A 12424-nucleotide genomic window follows, 5' to 3' on the forward strand; every position below is an offset into this window, starting at 1 on the left:
CAGTCTAGCCTATATTATGACTACCCCAGAAAAAATATGTATAATTATACAGTAAGAGTTTTCAGAAGTTGTAGGCATCTCTCTTCTTCAAGTAAAATCTTAGTTAATTCATATGCCAGCTAGACCGAAAGGAAGTATGCGAGACCACGAGAGATCAACATGTGCTCTCTACAACGTCATCATACGTCAATATGCTTGAGCTTGTTCATCATCATAACTTCAAAATGGATGTCCATAAACGCTCTGCCTGAGGCTACAATCCTCCTGACTGCTTAGTGCTTACACTCTAACATGTTGTTCCTCATGATGCAAAATCTTAGGTTGCATAATAAAGCACTGATTAAAAGAAATCAACTGTGTGAAGTTTGCATGTTCTCCCCATGCTCCCCTGGGGTTCCTCCGGTTCCTCCATACAACATCGGTATGGACCCCCACTAAAAACATGCAGAAGATCGTCATCTGACCAGTGACGACAACGTTTGAAGATGGTCCCTGGGCGCTGTGCAGTACATAAGAAAGCTGCCCAAGGCCCCTGGCCTGCCCACCAGTGAAAGATTAAGAAAGATAAGAAAAATAAGATTAGGCTGATAGGGTGATGTCACTCAAAACAATTGTGATGTCATCGGTGATGTCACTCGAGCGACATCATTAATGACATCATCGGTGATGTCATCATTGGGAAGTGAATTATAGCTCTGCAGTGTTGCGCTGGAGGCGAACGGGACGCGAGGGCTGAGAAGTCAATGAGGACATTCACAGACCAGGGCCGAAGCTTAAAGGGGGAATTATGCTCACCCTGCCGTGAAGGGCGCGTGGGTGGAGCGAGGGGCGGGCGCGTCAAATGACGTAAATTTGTTGGGCGTGGTTATTCGCTAGCTCCGTCGGGCACTCGCGCGGTGCGACATTTTTTTCCTCACAGCGCGAGCAGCGCACGGCTTCTCTCCAAACATGTCCGCTTTCGAGCCACTGAGCCCTGAACACTGAGCTGTGTTTTCGCCACATTTCTTGACCCATGTGGTAGGCTATAAACTTTGATTTGCAACTGTTCGTTTTTAGTCATTTCACCAAGTAAATGTGTTGTGTTGAGAGCATTATTGAGAGAGATTAAAAGCAGCACAGAGTAGTAGGCTATCAGGGCTGAGAAGTAAAAACGGCTTTCAGTAAAAACAAGTTTGGTGAGTCCTTCATGTGCTGATGTGCGGTCGTTTGAGAGTGAAAGCGCACTCTGTACTGCACAGAGTTTCATTGCGACTTTTCACGGGCTGTTCTCACCATTGTACAATACATGCTGATCACTTTCTGAGTATAATGGCATCACCCCCAGCGCGAGGTCTACACGGTGACTCACGGAGACTCGCGGGGCCCCACCCCCACGGAGCTTTGCTCGAGTATAAGAGCACCTTAAGGTCTACACTTCGATCAGGCGAGGAGGACCCAAGAGACATAGAGCTAAAGGCATAGCTCTACTAAGATGGAAAATAATCCTTTTTATTAGAAGATCCTAATGAGCTTCAGGCTTCGCTTAGAGCTTCAACAGGCCCATGAGCCTGGAGTGCTTTCTACTATGTTGTGACTCCTACCTTTATGGGGTCAAATGATCCACTTCATCTAACATCTATCTGTAACACCTACAGTAAACAACTTTGCATTCAGTAAGGGTGCTTCTCATAAAATGTAATGACACTCACACGTGTCATAAAGCCATGTTGCAGTGGAAGAAAAAACACCTGCTGATGAAGCTACAGACAAAAAATATATATATATATAATTTTACAACAAACCTGTTGTCTTTGGATGTGAGTGTGCAGTTACAGTCATAAATCATAGTCATAAACATTCACAGTTGTATCATAAAATCATGTTGCAGTGGAAGACACCTGATACTCGGCTGTTTTAGTTGGGCCATAGATTATAGCCATTTCCGAAATTATTTTTGAATATGAAAAAAAAAAACGGCATCAGCGTAATGTCAGTTAAAACATACCTACATACTACCAGTTTACAACTCAAAAAGAGTTTTAGTGTGGAGTGCCGTTTAATAATGTATTTAGCTGTCAGAATAGAGTGAGAGTAAATGTTATTAGTGTTAATTGCCCAGTTTATGCCATGGTCTTGCCATAAATCAGCCATGTTCATATTCACTCAGAGAAAATATTATTGTACCTTTGTTAATCTTTTAGTGAGATAGTCCCTTTGCAACTAGGAATTTTTAATTACAGTATAAGGTTCACAAAAACACCTGCCAACCAACCTTGTTAGCGCGAGTTCACCAAAACAAATTGTGCAAATTCCCAAACTTAACAACATTATGATGCACTGATGGGCTAGATACAGCCTGGAAACGAAGATATTTAGTGGTGGAGGGACTCATTCTATGAATAGACTGGTATGGATTGCCTGCACCATGTCACTGTCAGCTAAAGCATTGGTGTTTGCTTGCATACACAAGGGCTAATGTCTCAATGGTGTAAGGAAACAGTAACAACATGGTTATGTGGAACCCATAGACATGATTTTAGGGAATAATTATCACACAATTATGATGATGACAGCTTTGGGTATTGCTGTGTAGTGTGCACATGAGACCATGGACTGTGAATGGACGGAGAGTTTCTGACCGTGGTAGTGAGGTGCTGAGCTGTAGACGAGGCAGGGAGGGAATGACCTCCACCAAACAGCCACTGGTCTTCACACAGGCCAGGCTCTCCAGCAGACAGTCACTTGTTACGCCGAACACTGACGTGTGGTAACCTGGGGAGGATATCGCACAGGAAAAACTATCATTATAAAATGGATAGTTCCAGTCCTCAGTTCTGGCTGGCTGAGTACTGTAAATGTTCAAAGCTGCTGTAAAATACCTGATAGACACACATCTTTATCATATCAAGATTCAAGATTCAAGATTTTTATTGTCACTCCATGGTACAAGTATCACGTGTGAAATTCTTGTGCTGTGGACTCCGTTTACGACATAGTACAAATAGGCAACAAGCAATGAGCAATAGGCAATAAGAAATAGGCATCAATAAGCAATACTAAGCAGCAATAGGCAATAAGGCAGAATAGCAATAAGACAAGTCAGTGGCATATTCATTGCACATAGGTGCACATGTCATGTGCATACGTTAGACGTGTTCAGACATTTTAAATTCGACGTATTAGACATACAGTGCAAATAGCATGTACCTTATTAAACATACAATTAAACATTAGGCATTGTGCATACGTTAAGACGTGTTCAGACATTTTAAATTCGACGTATTTGACATACAGGTGCAAATAGCATGTACCTTGTTAAACATACAATTAAACATTAGGCATACATAATGGTAGCAGCTGCAGTACGGTACGGTACGACTACTACACTATTTGTGTATGTTAAGGAGTCTCGTGGCCTGCGGGAAGAAACTGTTCCTCAAGCGATTTGTGCGTGCTTTTGGAACCCTGTATCTCCTCCCTGAGGGTAGCAGGGAGAACAGGCTGTTGTGGGGATGGTTTGTGTCTTTGATATCATATCATATCATATCATATCACTAGTATGGATAACATCTACTAAATGTGAAATATTGTGGAGCGTGGGCGTGTTGGTGTTCAGCTGCAGGAGAGAGAGGTGTGGAGATGGCTGATGAAAGCAGTGCCAGGTGAGTAAATTGGAAACAGCTGGTGCTTGGTTGCTAATAATGCAGTAGTGTACTGGACCTCGGCGAGCGGCTCAGCACCACATACGGACGCTGCATGCTGTTGACTATTGTTTTGGCAGAAGCCTGCTTGTGTAACTGTTGAACTGAGAGCAACTGAAACCCGGGCACCAGGAGAAGCGGGCATACTACAGAGGGGCACGGTGAGAGTGTCGCAGATTTATGTTTACGTTTGCGGTGCAGGTCAGAATAAAATAATATTATCTGTAAACGGTTGTGTCGGTGTGTGTGCTGGGAGAACCCACGGTGGCAGCGAGACCTGCTACAATAATGATCTCTGGGTGTGTGTGTGTGTGTGTGTGTGTGTGTGTGTGTGTGTGTGTGTGTGTGTGTGTGTGTGTGTGTGTGTGTGTGTGTGAGAGAGAAAGAGAGAGAGAGAGAGAGACAGAGAGGGATTTTTTATACTGTATACAATTTTTAAAATGCTCTTTTTTTACAATCCTTAAAAGGACCTTTCTATCTTACATAGTTGTGTGTGTGTGTGTGTGTGTGTGTTAGAGCTGGGCTACCCGGCCCGTCGGACTCGGAACCCGAACCCGGCCCGACTTACGGGCCGGGTTCGGACAGAAACATTGAAGTCGCGTTCGGGCTCGGGCCGGGCTCGGTCACGTAATGAGTCACTTGTTTTTGCCTTCAAATATATCTATCATCAGCTCCTGAGCTAATTTACTACGTTAATGAAAGCACTTGAAGGCATCGAATGAAACACGCCCAGACATGCACTCTGCTGCTCTGCCCGGAGTCAGCTGCGTGTCGGCTCACCGCCGAGACACTGTGCAGTACTTCTTTCAGCGATGTGGGACTGTGTGGGCAGTGCACGGCACGCACGAATTAGGCTGTTTGGTGCTTTGCTTTGTACATTACGTATTAATCATTGACTGCTTTGAATTACAAGGACTGATTTTGGTTTGGGATTATATAGGGCTGTTTATAGGCTGGACAGACTCATTGAACTATGCGCTCGCTGCGCTCCGAGGGGAAAAAAAAATCAGGGAGGGGGTTCGGGCCGGGCTCGGACAGATTATCAATTGACACCTGTCGGGCCGGGCCGGGCTCGGCTAATAATGTGACGGGCTCGGTCGGGTTCGGTAAGGAAAATTCAGCCCGAGCCCAGCTCTAGTGTGTGTGTGTGTGTGTGTGTGTGTGTGTGTGTGTGTGTGTGTGTGTGTGTGTGTGTGTGTGTGTGTGTGTGTGTGTGTGTGTGTGTGTGTGTGTGTGTGTGTGTGTGTGTGTGTGTGTGTGTGTGTGTGTGTGTGTGTGTGTGTGTGTGTGTGTGTGTGTGTGTGTGTGTGTGTGTGTGTGTGTGTGCGTGCGTCACGTGCGTGCGCATGAAAGAGTGAGCGAGTGAGGGGCACATCTTATCTGAATTCTGTGTCCTCTAAATAGCAGGAATATACTGTGCAAGAGTTTACTGTAGACCAGCTTTGTGTTGGTCAAAAGGCAAACGCTTTCCAAAAGCCTCCAGATACAGTAGCACTGCGCCAGCAATCCCCCTGTGCACAGATGAGTGCAAGTGCATTTGCTATTTTAACAACGTGGGCGCTGCTGGACATTAAATTTACAACTGCGTCAGTTGAAAAGTAGCAATTACACTTTACACTGCGCCGTGGGTCCCTCTGCGCCGGGTGGAAGATAGAGGCCAAAATGATTAAGTCACACAACGACATGCACACACAGACCATCCCACACTGGAAGATGGCACGGTGGCTCAGTGGTTAGCACTGTTGCCCCACAGCAAGAAAGTCCCGGGTTCGAACCCTGGTCCGTCCCAGGTCCTTTCTGTGTGGAGTTTGCATGTTTGTGTTCGTGTGGGTTTCCTCCGGGTGCTCCGGTTTCCTCCCACCACCAAAAGACATGTATGTTAGGGTTAATACCAGTGTTGGGCAAGTTACTTTCAAAATGTAATATACTACATATTACTAGTTACTTTCATTTAAAAGTAATAAGTTACTTTACAATATTACTGTCTGTGTAGAGTAACTCGTTACTTATTACACTACTTTTGCATTACTTTCACCAAAACAACAGCAGCAGCAGAATGACATCGCTGCCCCGGAACCATCCCAAAAAATAATTTAAACCGCCTTGAAGTCAGTGTAAACAATCCAAAATTCAAAATGTTATTCTTTTCCTTTGTTATTGTCATCTGTAGTGGTTATTTGTATACAAACACACAGTTTGATTAGGAAATGATTGAATCTTTTTTAAATATGTGCTTTGATTTAATAAAATGTAACTCAATTTGTAACTTGAGTTACTTGACAAAGTAACTGGTATAATATTACTGAAATCCTATAAGTAATAAGTTATATTACTGAGTTACTGCTAAAAGTAATATATTACATGTAATATGTTACTTTTGTAATGAGTTACCCCCAACACTGGTTAATACTCCTGTCAGTGCTCCTGACCAAGGCAACGGCAAAAGAACTGGAGTTGGTCCCCGGGCGCTGCACTGTGGCTGCTGCCCACTGCTTCTAGTTCTAGGAAGGTTCCTAGTAGAGGATGGGTCAAATGCAGAGGATGAATTTGCCCATGGGGATAAATAAAGGATAACTTAACTCAACTTAAGGTTGCTTCTCTGCCTCTTTCCTCTCACCTCCTTGATCAATTTGTTCCACTCAAGACAACTTGGGAAGCTCGTTCTCCTTGGCATTCTTAGATGTGATATTTAGCCGTTTCTTGTGAGAGGAAGCCTCAGGAAGGGGATTTAATTTTAGCCAACTCAAAAACAGCTTTGAGGTAGAGTAAATAAGGGTGTTTGGCTGGAACAGAACAGATAACAGGAGAGGAGTGGCTCTTATTCAAATGGTAGACATTTGTAGGCACAAGTGCCAGTTCGCATAATTTACATTTTTGGGTGCATTTGCATTTGACCCAAATGGTTGCACTTTAGATCCATGTGCCAATGGATTGAGGTAATTTCCCTCGCTCCACTAGTATAAAGATAATGTCGCTTAGTAGTAGCAGCGCTTAGAAGAGGAAGAACAACAACTGTAGAAGTAACAGTAGTATGGAAACAACCGATCTCACTCCATTGGAATATTCTTCCACTTTTTTAACAGAAGTAGGAATTTAATAACTTTGCGAAGCAAGATCATGAGATCATGATCACATGACAAATCCATCTTGCCACGCTCCAATGATTCTATTGGTTTTATCCGAACCACCAGTGGTTCACACCAATCAGCACCCTATGAGGCAGCTACGGGTGGGCTTTCGGTGTGACACCAGAGAGAGAGAGCCCGTGATAGACGTGATAGACAGATGGCTCATTCAATCACCTGCCAGGTATTTTTTGAAAGTGTCTGCCCTTTGAAACGGTTTCCCGACAAATCGTTTCCAGATGGTTATATGAAAACAAACCATTTGGCAGCGTCAGGTTAGGAATTTAAAGCAGCTATGTCATTTTGTGTTGATTCTAGCGGCCCCTGTGGACAAAGGCGGTAGTGTTTTTCCGGCATGACAGCATTTCCTGAACACCGAATCTCCTGCTGTCCGAGCCGAGATAGAACTCGGAGCGTCCTTCTGCGCACAGGCATTTAGAATAACTACCAGTATATAGAAATAGTGATCTCATTTGCTGATGCAGGTCATATAGAGGCATCAGTATTAAAAGACTATATTTTTTGCAGTGTGGAATTCAATGGCAAAGTCAAATGGGAGAAGTACTTTTCACACGTCTTCTTTTTTTAGATTCTATTCTACAAATAGCATAGTGGCTGATTTAAAACAGTGTATGTCCTGTAGCAGCAACTCAGCAAGTGTATGCTGAGCAAGTCTGAGCAGCTTATTGTTGTGTTTAACATCTGAGCGATGGAATAGCCTTTCAGCTGGCCTCACCATTGACAGTGATGTTGCCTGCTGTACGTGGGACCCCAACCAGGGTGACGGGGTACAGACCAGACTCTGCAGGCAGGGACAGAGCAGCGGGCAGGGATTCAAACTCCACTCCAGAGGTCAGCAAACCCTGGACAGAGGATGAAGGAAGATGAACTAAAACAAACAAGTTACCAGTAAACTGTCCTCTACAGATGATGTCCCCTTTTGGGCCAAACAGTAGCAAATGTCACATTGGTTTGATCTGTAACTGTAACGCCAATCAGTGTTATTATTTCACAGTGGCGAGCCGCGAGATGCATCATTTCCACAGGTTTGGACAAAATACGATCAGTAACTGCCTGAGATATTGCAATGGAGTGGCACACTGGGCGGACAAACAATTTCACCATGGGGGATCACACGTGAAAAGCCAGAAGAGGCCACTCACTCTCAGATTGATTGACAGAACTCTTGGCATATGAACCAAATACATAACCCAGTCGAGATTATAACAGGATTACATCCAAATCTATTGTGAAGGTCTAAAAAGTTTGCACCCATGGTTTCATTGTAGAAATGGGGGGATGGGGGGGGGGGGTAAACGAGGAGCATGAAATGTGGATGTGAAAGTCATTATGATGAGATAAAAGTTTCTTACATCTGCAAATCCAGCTCAATAAGAATCCATGTGTATATAGTGTAAACACTGCCAAGAATCCATGTGTATATAGTGTAAACACTGCCAATATCTGTGCTGAAAAATAGCATATTGACGTTCAAAAACAATGATGAAATCAATTGGGGTCAACTTTGCTTCTAATCAAAATTGAGCCTCAGCCCTGCCCCCGTGTGCTCTGGAGTATTGAGCCTCAGCCCTGCCCCCGTGTGCTCTGGAGTAGCAGCATGACGCCTGGCTGTCGGCCTCTCCAGTAATTTCAGTAAGAAGTAGCTCTCCAACTGTTCCATGTGATCCATCATCCTAATCCACCCATGATGTCCTGCCCATGAAATCTCTCCCAGCATGTCATGACCATTTCCCACGGAGAAGATTGCTCTTATTCACACCGTGAGCAGGGGGAAAAGGACAAGACAAACAGTGCCACTGGAACCATGTTCGACTGGAGAAGAAATTCAAAATGAGTCCTATACAAGCGCACAACAGGGAAGCAGAGGGATTGTGAGATGTTCCACTGGCTTGGTCTATTCTATAGCTAAGACTTTGAATGTGTGATCGCGCCGTACCTCCGGTGAACTGTAATATTTACATATGCGGGACACTAGGGCTGGTCGCATGAGGTAGGGCCGAGGTGACGTAATGGACTGCATCGATCAATCCCAAACCACAGACGCTACCTCACTGGAGGGAGGGTTGCGGTCGAGCCGAGCCAAGCGTCTGAGGTGCCACGCCTGTGATTTAAACAGCAGCTTTGCCTTTACTTGCTGGAGATTATATCCCTTTATTGGACGGCTGAAATATCAGTGTTAACCTATTGGAAATAATTCATTTGCATTCAGCCTTGAAAAGGTTAATTGGACCGTTTCACTTACAATAACGATTAGTCTCAAGCAAAGCCGATCGTATTGTTTGAGCTGGTGTTCGCCCACTTCATTCTAAAGCATTGGGAGTGTGTGTTTAACCTTTCCTTTTGCTTTGAATCACAATGCGGTGATTAACAGCATTATTTGCTGCTGCTGACACGTAACTGATATATGCATCTGATTCTGATAGCAATAAAAGATTCATATAGACAAAGGCAGACAATGTAACAGATATAGGTATTGATTCCATTTTGAATGACTTTACATCAAAATGGCAATGCTAAACATGAAATAAGAAAGGTATAGCTAGAAGTTTCTCACTCATACATGTAGATGATTATAGTGTTGGGCGTCCTCCAGCTTGGTCAGGGCATCCATACAGGCACAATTGGCCGTGTCTGCGGGTGGGAAGCGGATTAAGGGTATATGTCCTGGTCGCTGCACTAGCGCCTCCTCTGATAGGTCGGGGCGCCTGTCCGGGGGGAGGGAAACTGGGGGGAATAGCGTGAACCTCCCATGTGCTACGTCCTGCCATCCTCGCTGTCAGGTGAAAAGAAGCGGCTGCGCATGTATCGGAGGAAGCATGTACTAGTCTACAACTCTCCCCAGAACGGCGTGGAGCAACGACCAGGACAGCAGGGTGAATTGGTCAAGTACAATTGGAGAGAACGGGGGGCACATCTGGGAAGAAGGGGGGGGGGGAGATGATGATTTATACGGTTTTCTCAATTCATGAAGTCAATGATAAACCCATCTTTACTGTAAATCAGCCAGAGGGCTTTTGAGTCGACTACTAAACGACTTCAGAGCCAGTCTAGAATCAAAGCTTTGTCTGGTTTGAGAAAAGCAAATAAAAACAGGTCCCGACAAGGTGAGATGTCTTTGTTTGTTTTGGAATCTGATGTTGACCCCTGTGAAAATGAAAGGGGGAAGTAAGAGCACCGCTTGAATAGAAAATCAATAAAGCACAAAGCAAAGCTGGGTATTATTGCCCAAGTCGTGTGGCGACTGAGAAGGAGGGCTCGCCGAACCGCGGGGTCACCTTGGTGACGGGGAGATGGGAAAAGTGCCCTTGTGTGTGAGCGTGCATGTGTGTGTGTGTGTGTGTGTGTGTGTGTGTGTGTGTGTGTGTGTGTGTGCGTGCGTGCGTGCCTGTGTGTGTCCCTGTGTTTGAGGTGTGTGCTTCTGTTAAGAGTTGTCTGGAGCTGGTTTATGTACAGTACAGTGGATAGATGCTGTAGCTCACTGTCCGCGGGGCTGACGAGCGCCTGGCAGCTTGCTGGCGGGTGGGCTGCTGCTGGTGAAGAGTCATCCTGTCTCTCTCTACCTGGATGACACTACAGCACCTGTCTCTCTCTACCTGGATGACACTACAGCACCTGTCTCTCTCTACCTGGATGACACTACAGCACCTGTCTCTCTCTACCTGGATGACACTACAGCACCTGTCTCTCTCTACCTGGATGACACTACAACACCACCTGAGGTTGCCAGCTGCCGGGGAACAGCGAGGGGCTTCAGCCTCCATCTGTGGCCTGATCGATTCACCTGGAGCTGGGAAGCAGTTGATGACAGCGTGTAGGTGTGTGTGTGTGTGTGTGTGCGTGCCTGCGTGCGTGTGTGTGTGTGTGTGTGTGCGTGCCTGCGTGTGTGCGTGTGTGTGTGTGCGAGTGTGTAGCATTTGCGATAACGATGACCCTAGCCTCCCACGACAGCAAAGACAATCATTTATCATCACCAACTGACCTTTTCTACTTTTTTGTTTGTTTTCTTTTCATCTTAAAGCAGCACTGAGCAACGTTGCAAGCTGGCGGCTCCAAGTGGGAGGGAGAGGCACTGTAACTGATCTTGGGGAAATGTTCAAGGATGCACGCATATGAAGCTAAGCGTACTGTACGTTCAGAAAGGAAGACTGTTTTACTCTCACTCATTCCCCTCTCTCCTTTCAGGTGCCCTGCATTCAGTTGATTAAGGGGGCACTAGCGCTTTTGCTAAACCAATCACAGTTGGCCACATCTTCCCATTCAGCCAATCTTAGCCTTAGCGGCAACCTTTAAAGGCTGCTCTATTCTCATACACTGTCTGCTGTCATTTCAGTGTAATTGCTGCAATCCTCCTCCACTCCATTCTCCTCCAGGTTTGAGATCTCCAGAAGCCCTTCTCAGTTCTTAGAGTTCATCACCACCACGAGGTCTAAACTCCACGAGGGCCGGCTTCACGACCCCCTTCATAATCACCATGATGTCACAATGACGTTGCGATAACCTCACGATGGGAGTCTAATCGCCAAAGTCTTTGAACATTTCATAATTATTGAATATTTCATAATCATTGTTCATTCAATCATTGTTCACATGTAATTAAATCATTGCGCATGTTAATAAATCATTGCTAACTAAACAGTAGTCTCTCCTGATGGAAATATCGGTATCAGCATCGGCAATCGGCCAAAAGAGTTGGAAAATAGTCCAGCTTTGCTGCTGTTTGTATTTCACTCTAAATTCAATTCACCTCTTCCTGCTGGTGAAGAAGTGTCCATACCCGATTTGATTTGGGCAAACAGAACGAATCTAAAGCATCTTAACTTGGCGCTATGGGACACTATTCTCTATTACAGCGCCACGTTGAGATTCAGGCCAATGAGAGGAGTGTATTTTTGATCTAAAAACCTTGCCGAGTGCAGCTTAAACACACACACACACACACACACACACACACACACACACACAGAAACACACACACACAGAAACACACACACACACACACACACACACAGAAACACACACACGCACAGAGACAACAGGCAACTCCTCCAGTGTAAACACTTCCCAGATGTTGATAACGGCGTGTTGCCTGTGCTACCTGGGAATGTAGCAGTGTGTGGCGCTAGCAGGCGACGCGGGGCAGCTAAATCACACAGTCAGACCTGTCCCGGCGCATTTGGGTTAAGCTCCGAGACAGCCGCCGCCATTAAGGGCCCCCCGTCCTCCTTCGCAGTCTGCCGAGGAAACTTTCACAGCAATTTGCTCTGGCGCTCCCAAATAATTAAAGGCAACATGAATGTTGGCAGGTATTACATTGTGAGCGATGCTTTGTGCAGCGGCTGTACAGCAGATGAAACGCTGCCTCTCTCTCTGCTGCCCTCTTATTGAGTGTGATGATTGCTCGGCATTTCGCTGTTGTCTCACATCGTTGCGTTCAAAACAGACACACCGGCAAGCAGGAAGCAAGAGCCATTCTGCTCTGCAATCACTTGCATCTGCGAAGCTGGAAACGCGGCTGAACTAGTGTTTGTGCGCATGCGTGCGTGTGTGTGTGACTGTGTGCTTGTGTGTGTGTGTGCGTGCGTGTGTGTGTGTGTGTGT

General features: G+C 45.5%; 1 protein-coding gene across 2 annotated transcripts in view; it reads right to left on the reverse strand.

Annotated features, from left to right (window-relative positions):
• trappc9 (trafficking protein particle complex subunit 9) overlaps positions 1 to 12424 on the reverse strand; it is a 225960-nt gene that overhangs the window by 161225 nt on the left and 52311 nt on the right. For both annotated transcript variants that reach the window (XM_083645758.1, XM_083645757.1), the window contains 2 exons: positions 7542 to 7668; positions 2619 to 2751 (listed from right to left, as the gene is read on the reverse strand). In XM_083645758.1, the coding sequence (XP_083501884.1) occupies positions 2619 to 2751; positions 7542 to 7668 (260 nt within the window). The remainder of the gene's footprint in view (positions 1 to 2618; positions 2752 to 7541; positions 7669 to 12424) is intronic.

Source organism: Poromitra crassiceps (assembly GCF_964638095.1).
Source record: "Poromitra crassiceps genome assembly, chromosome: 11".
Classification (NCBI taxonomy): Eukaryota; Metazoa; Chordata; class Actinopteri; order Beryciformes; family Melamphaidae; genus Poromitra; species Poromitra crassiceps.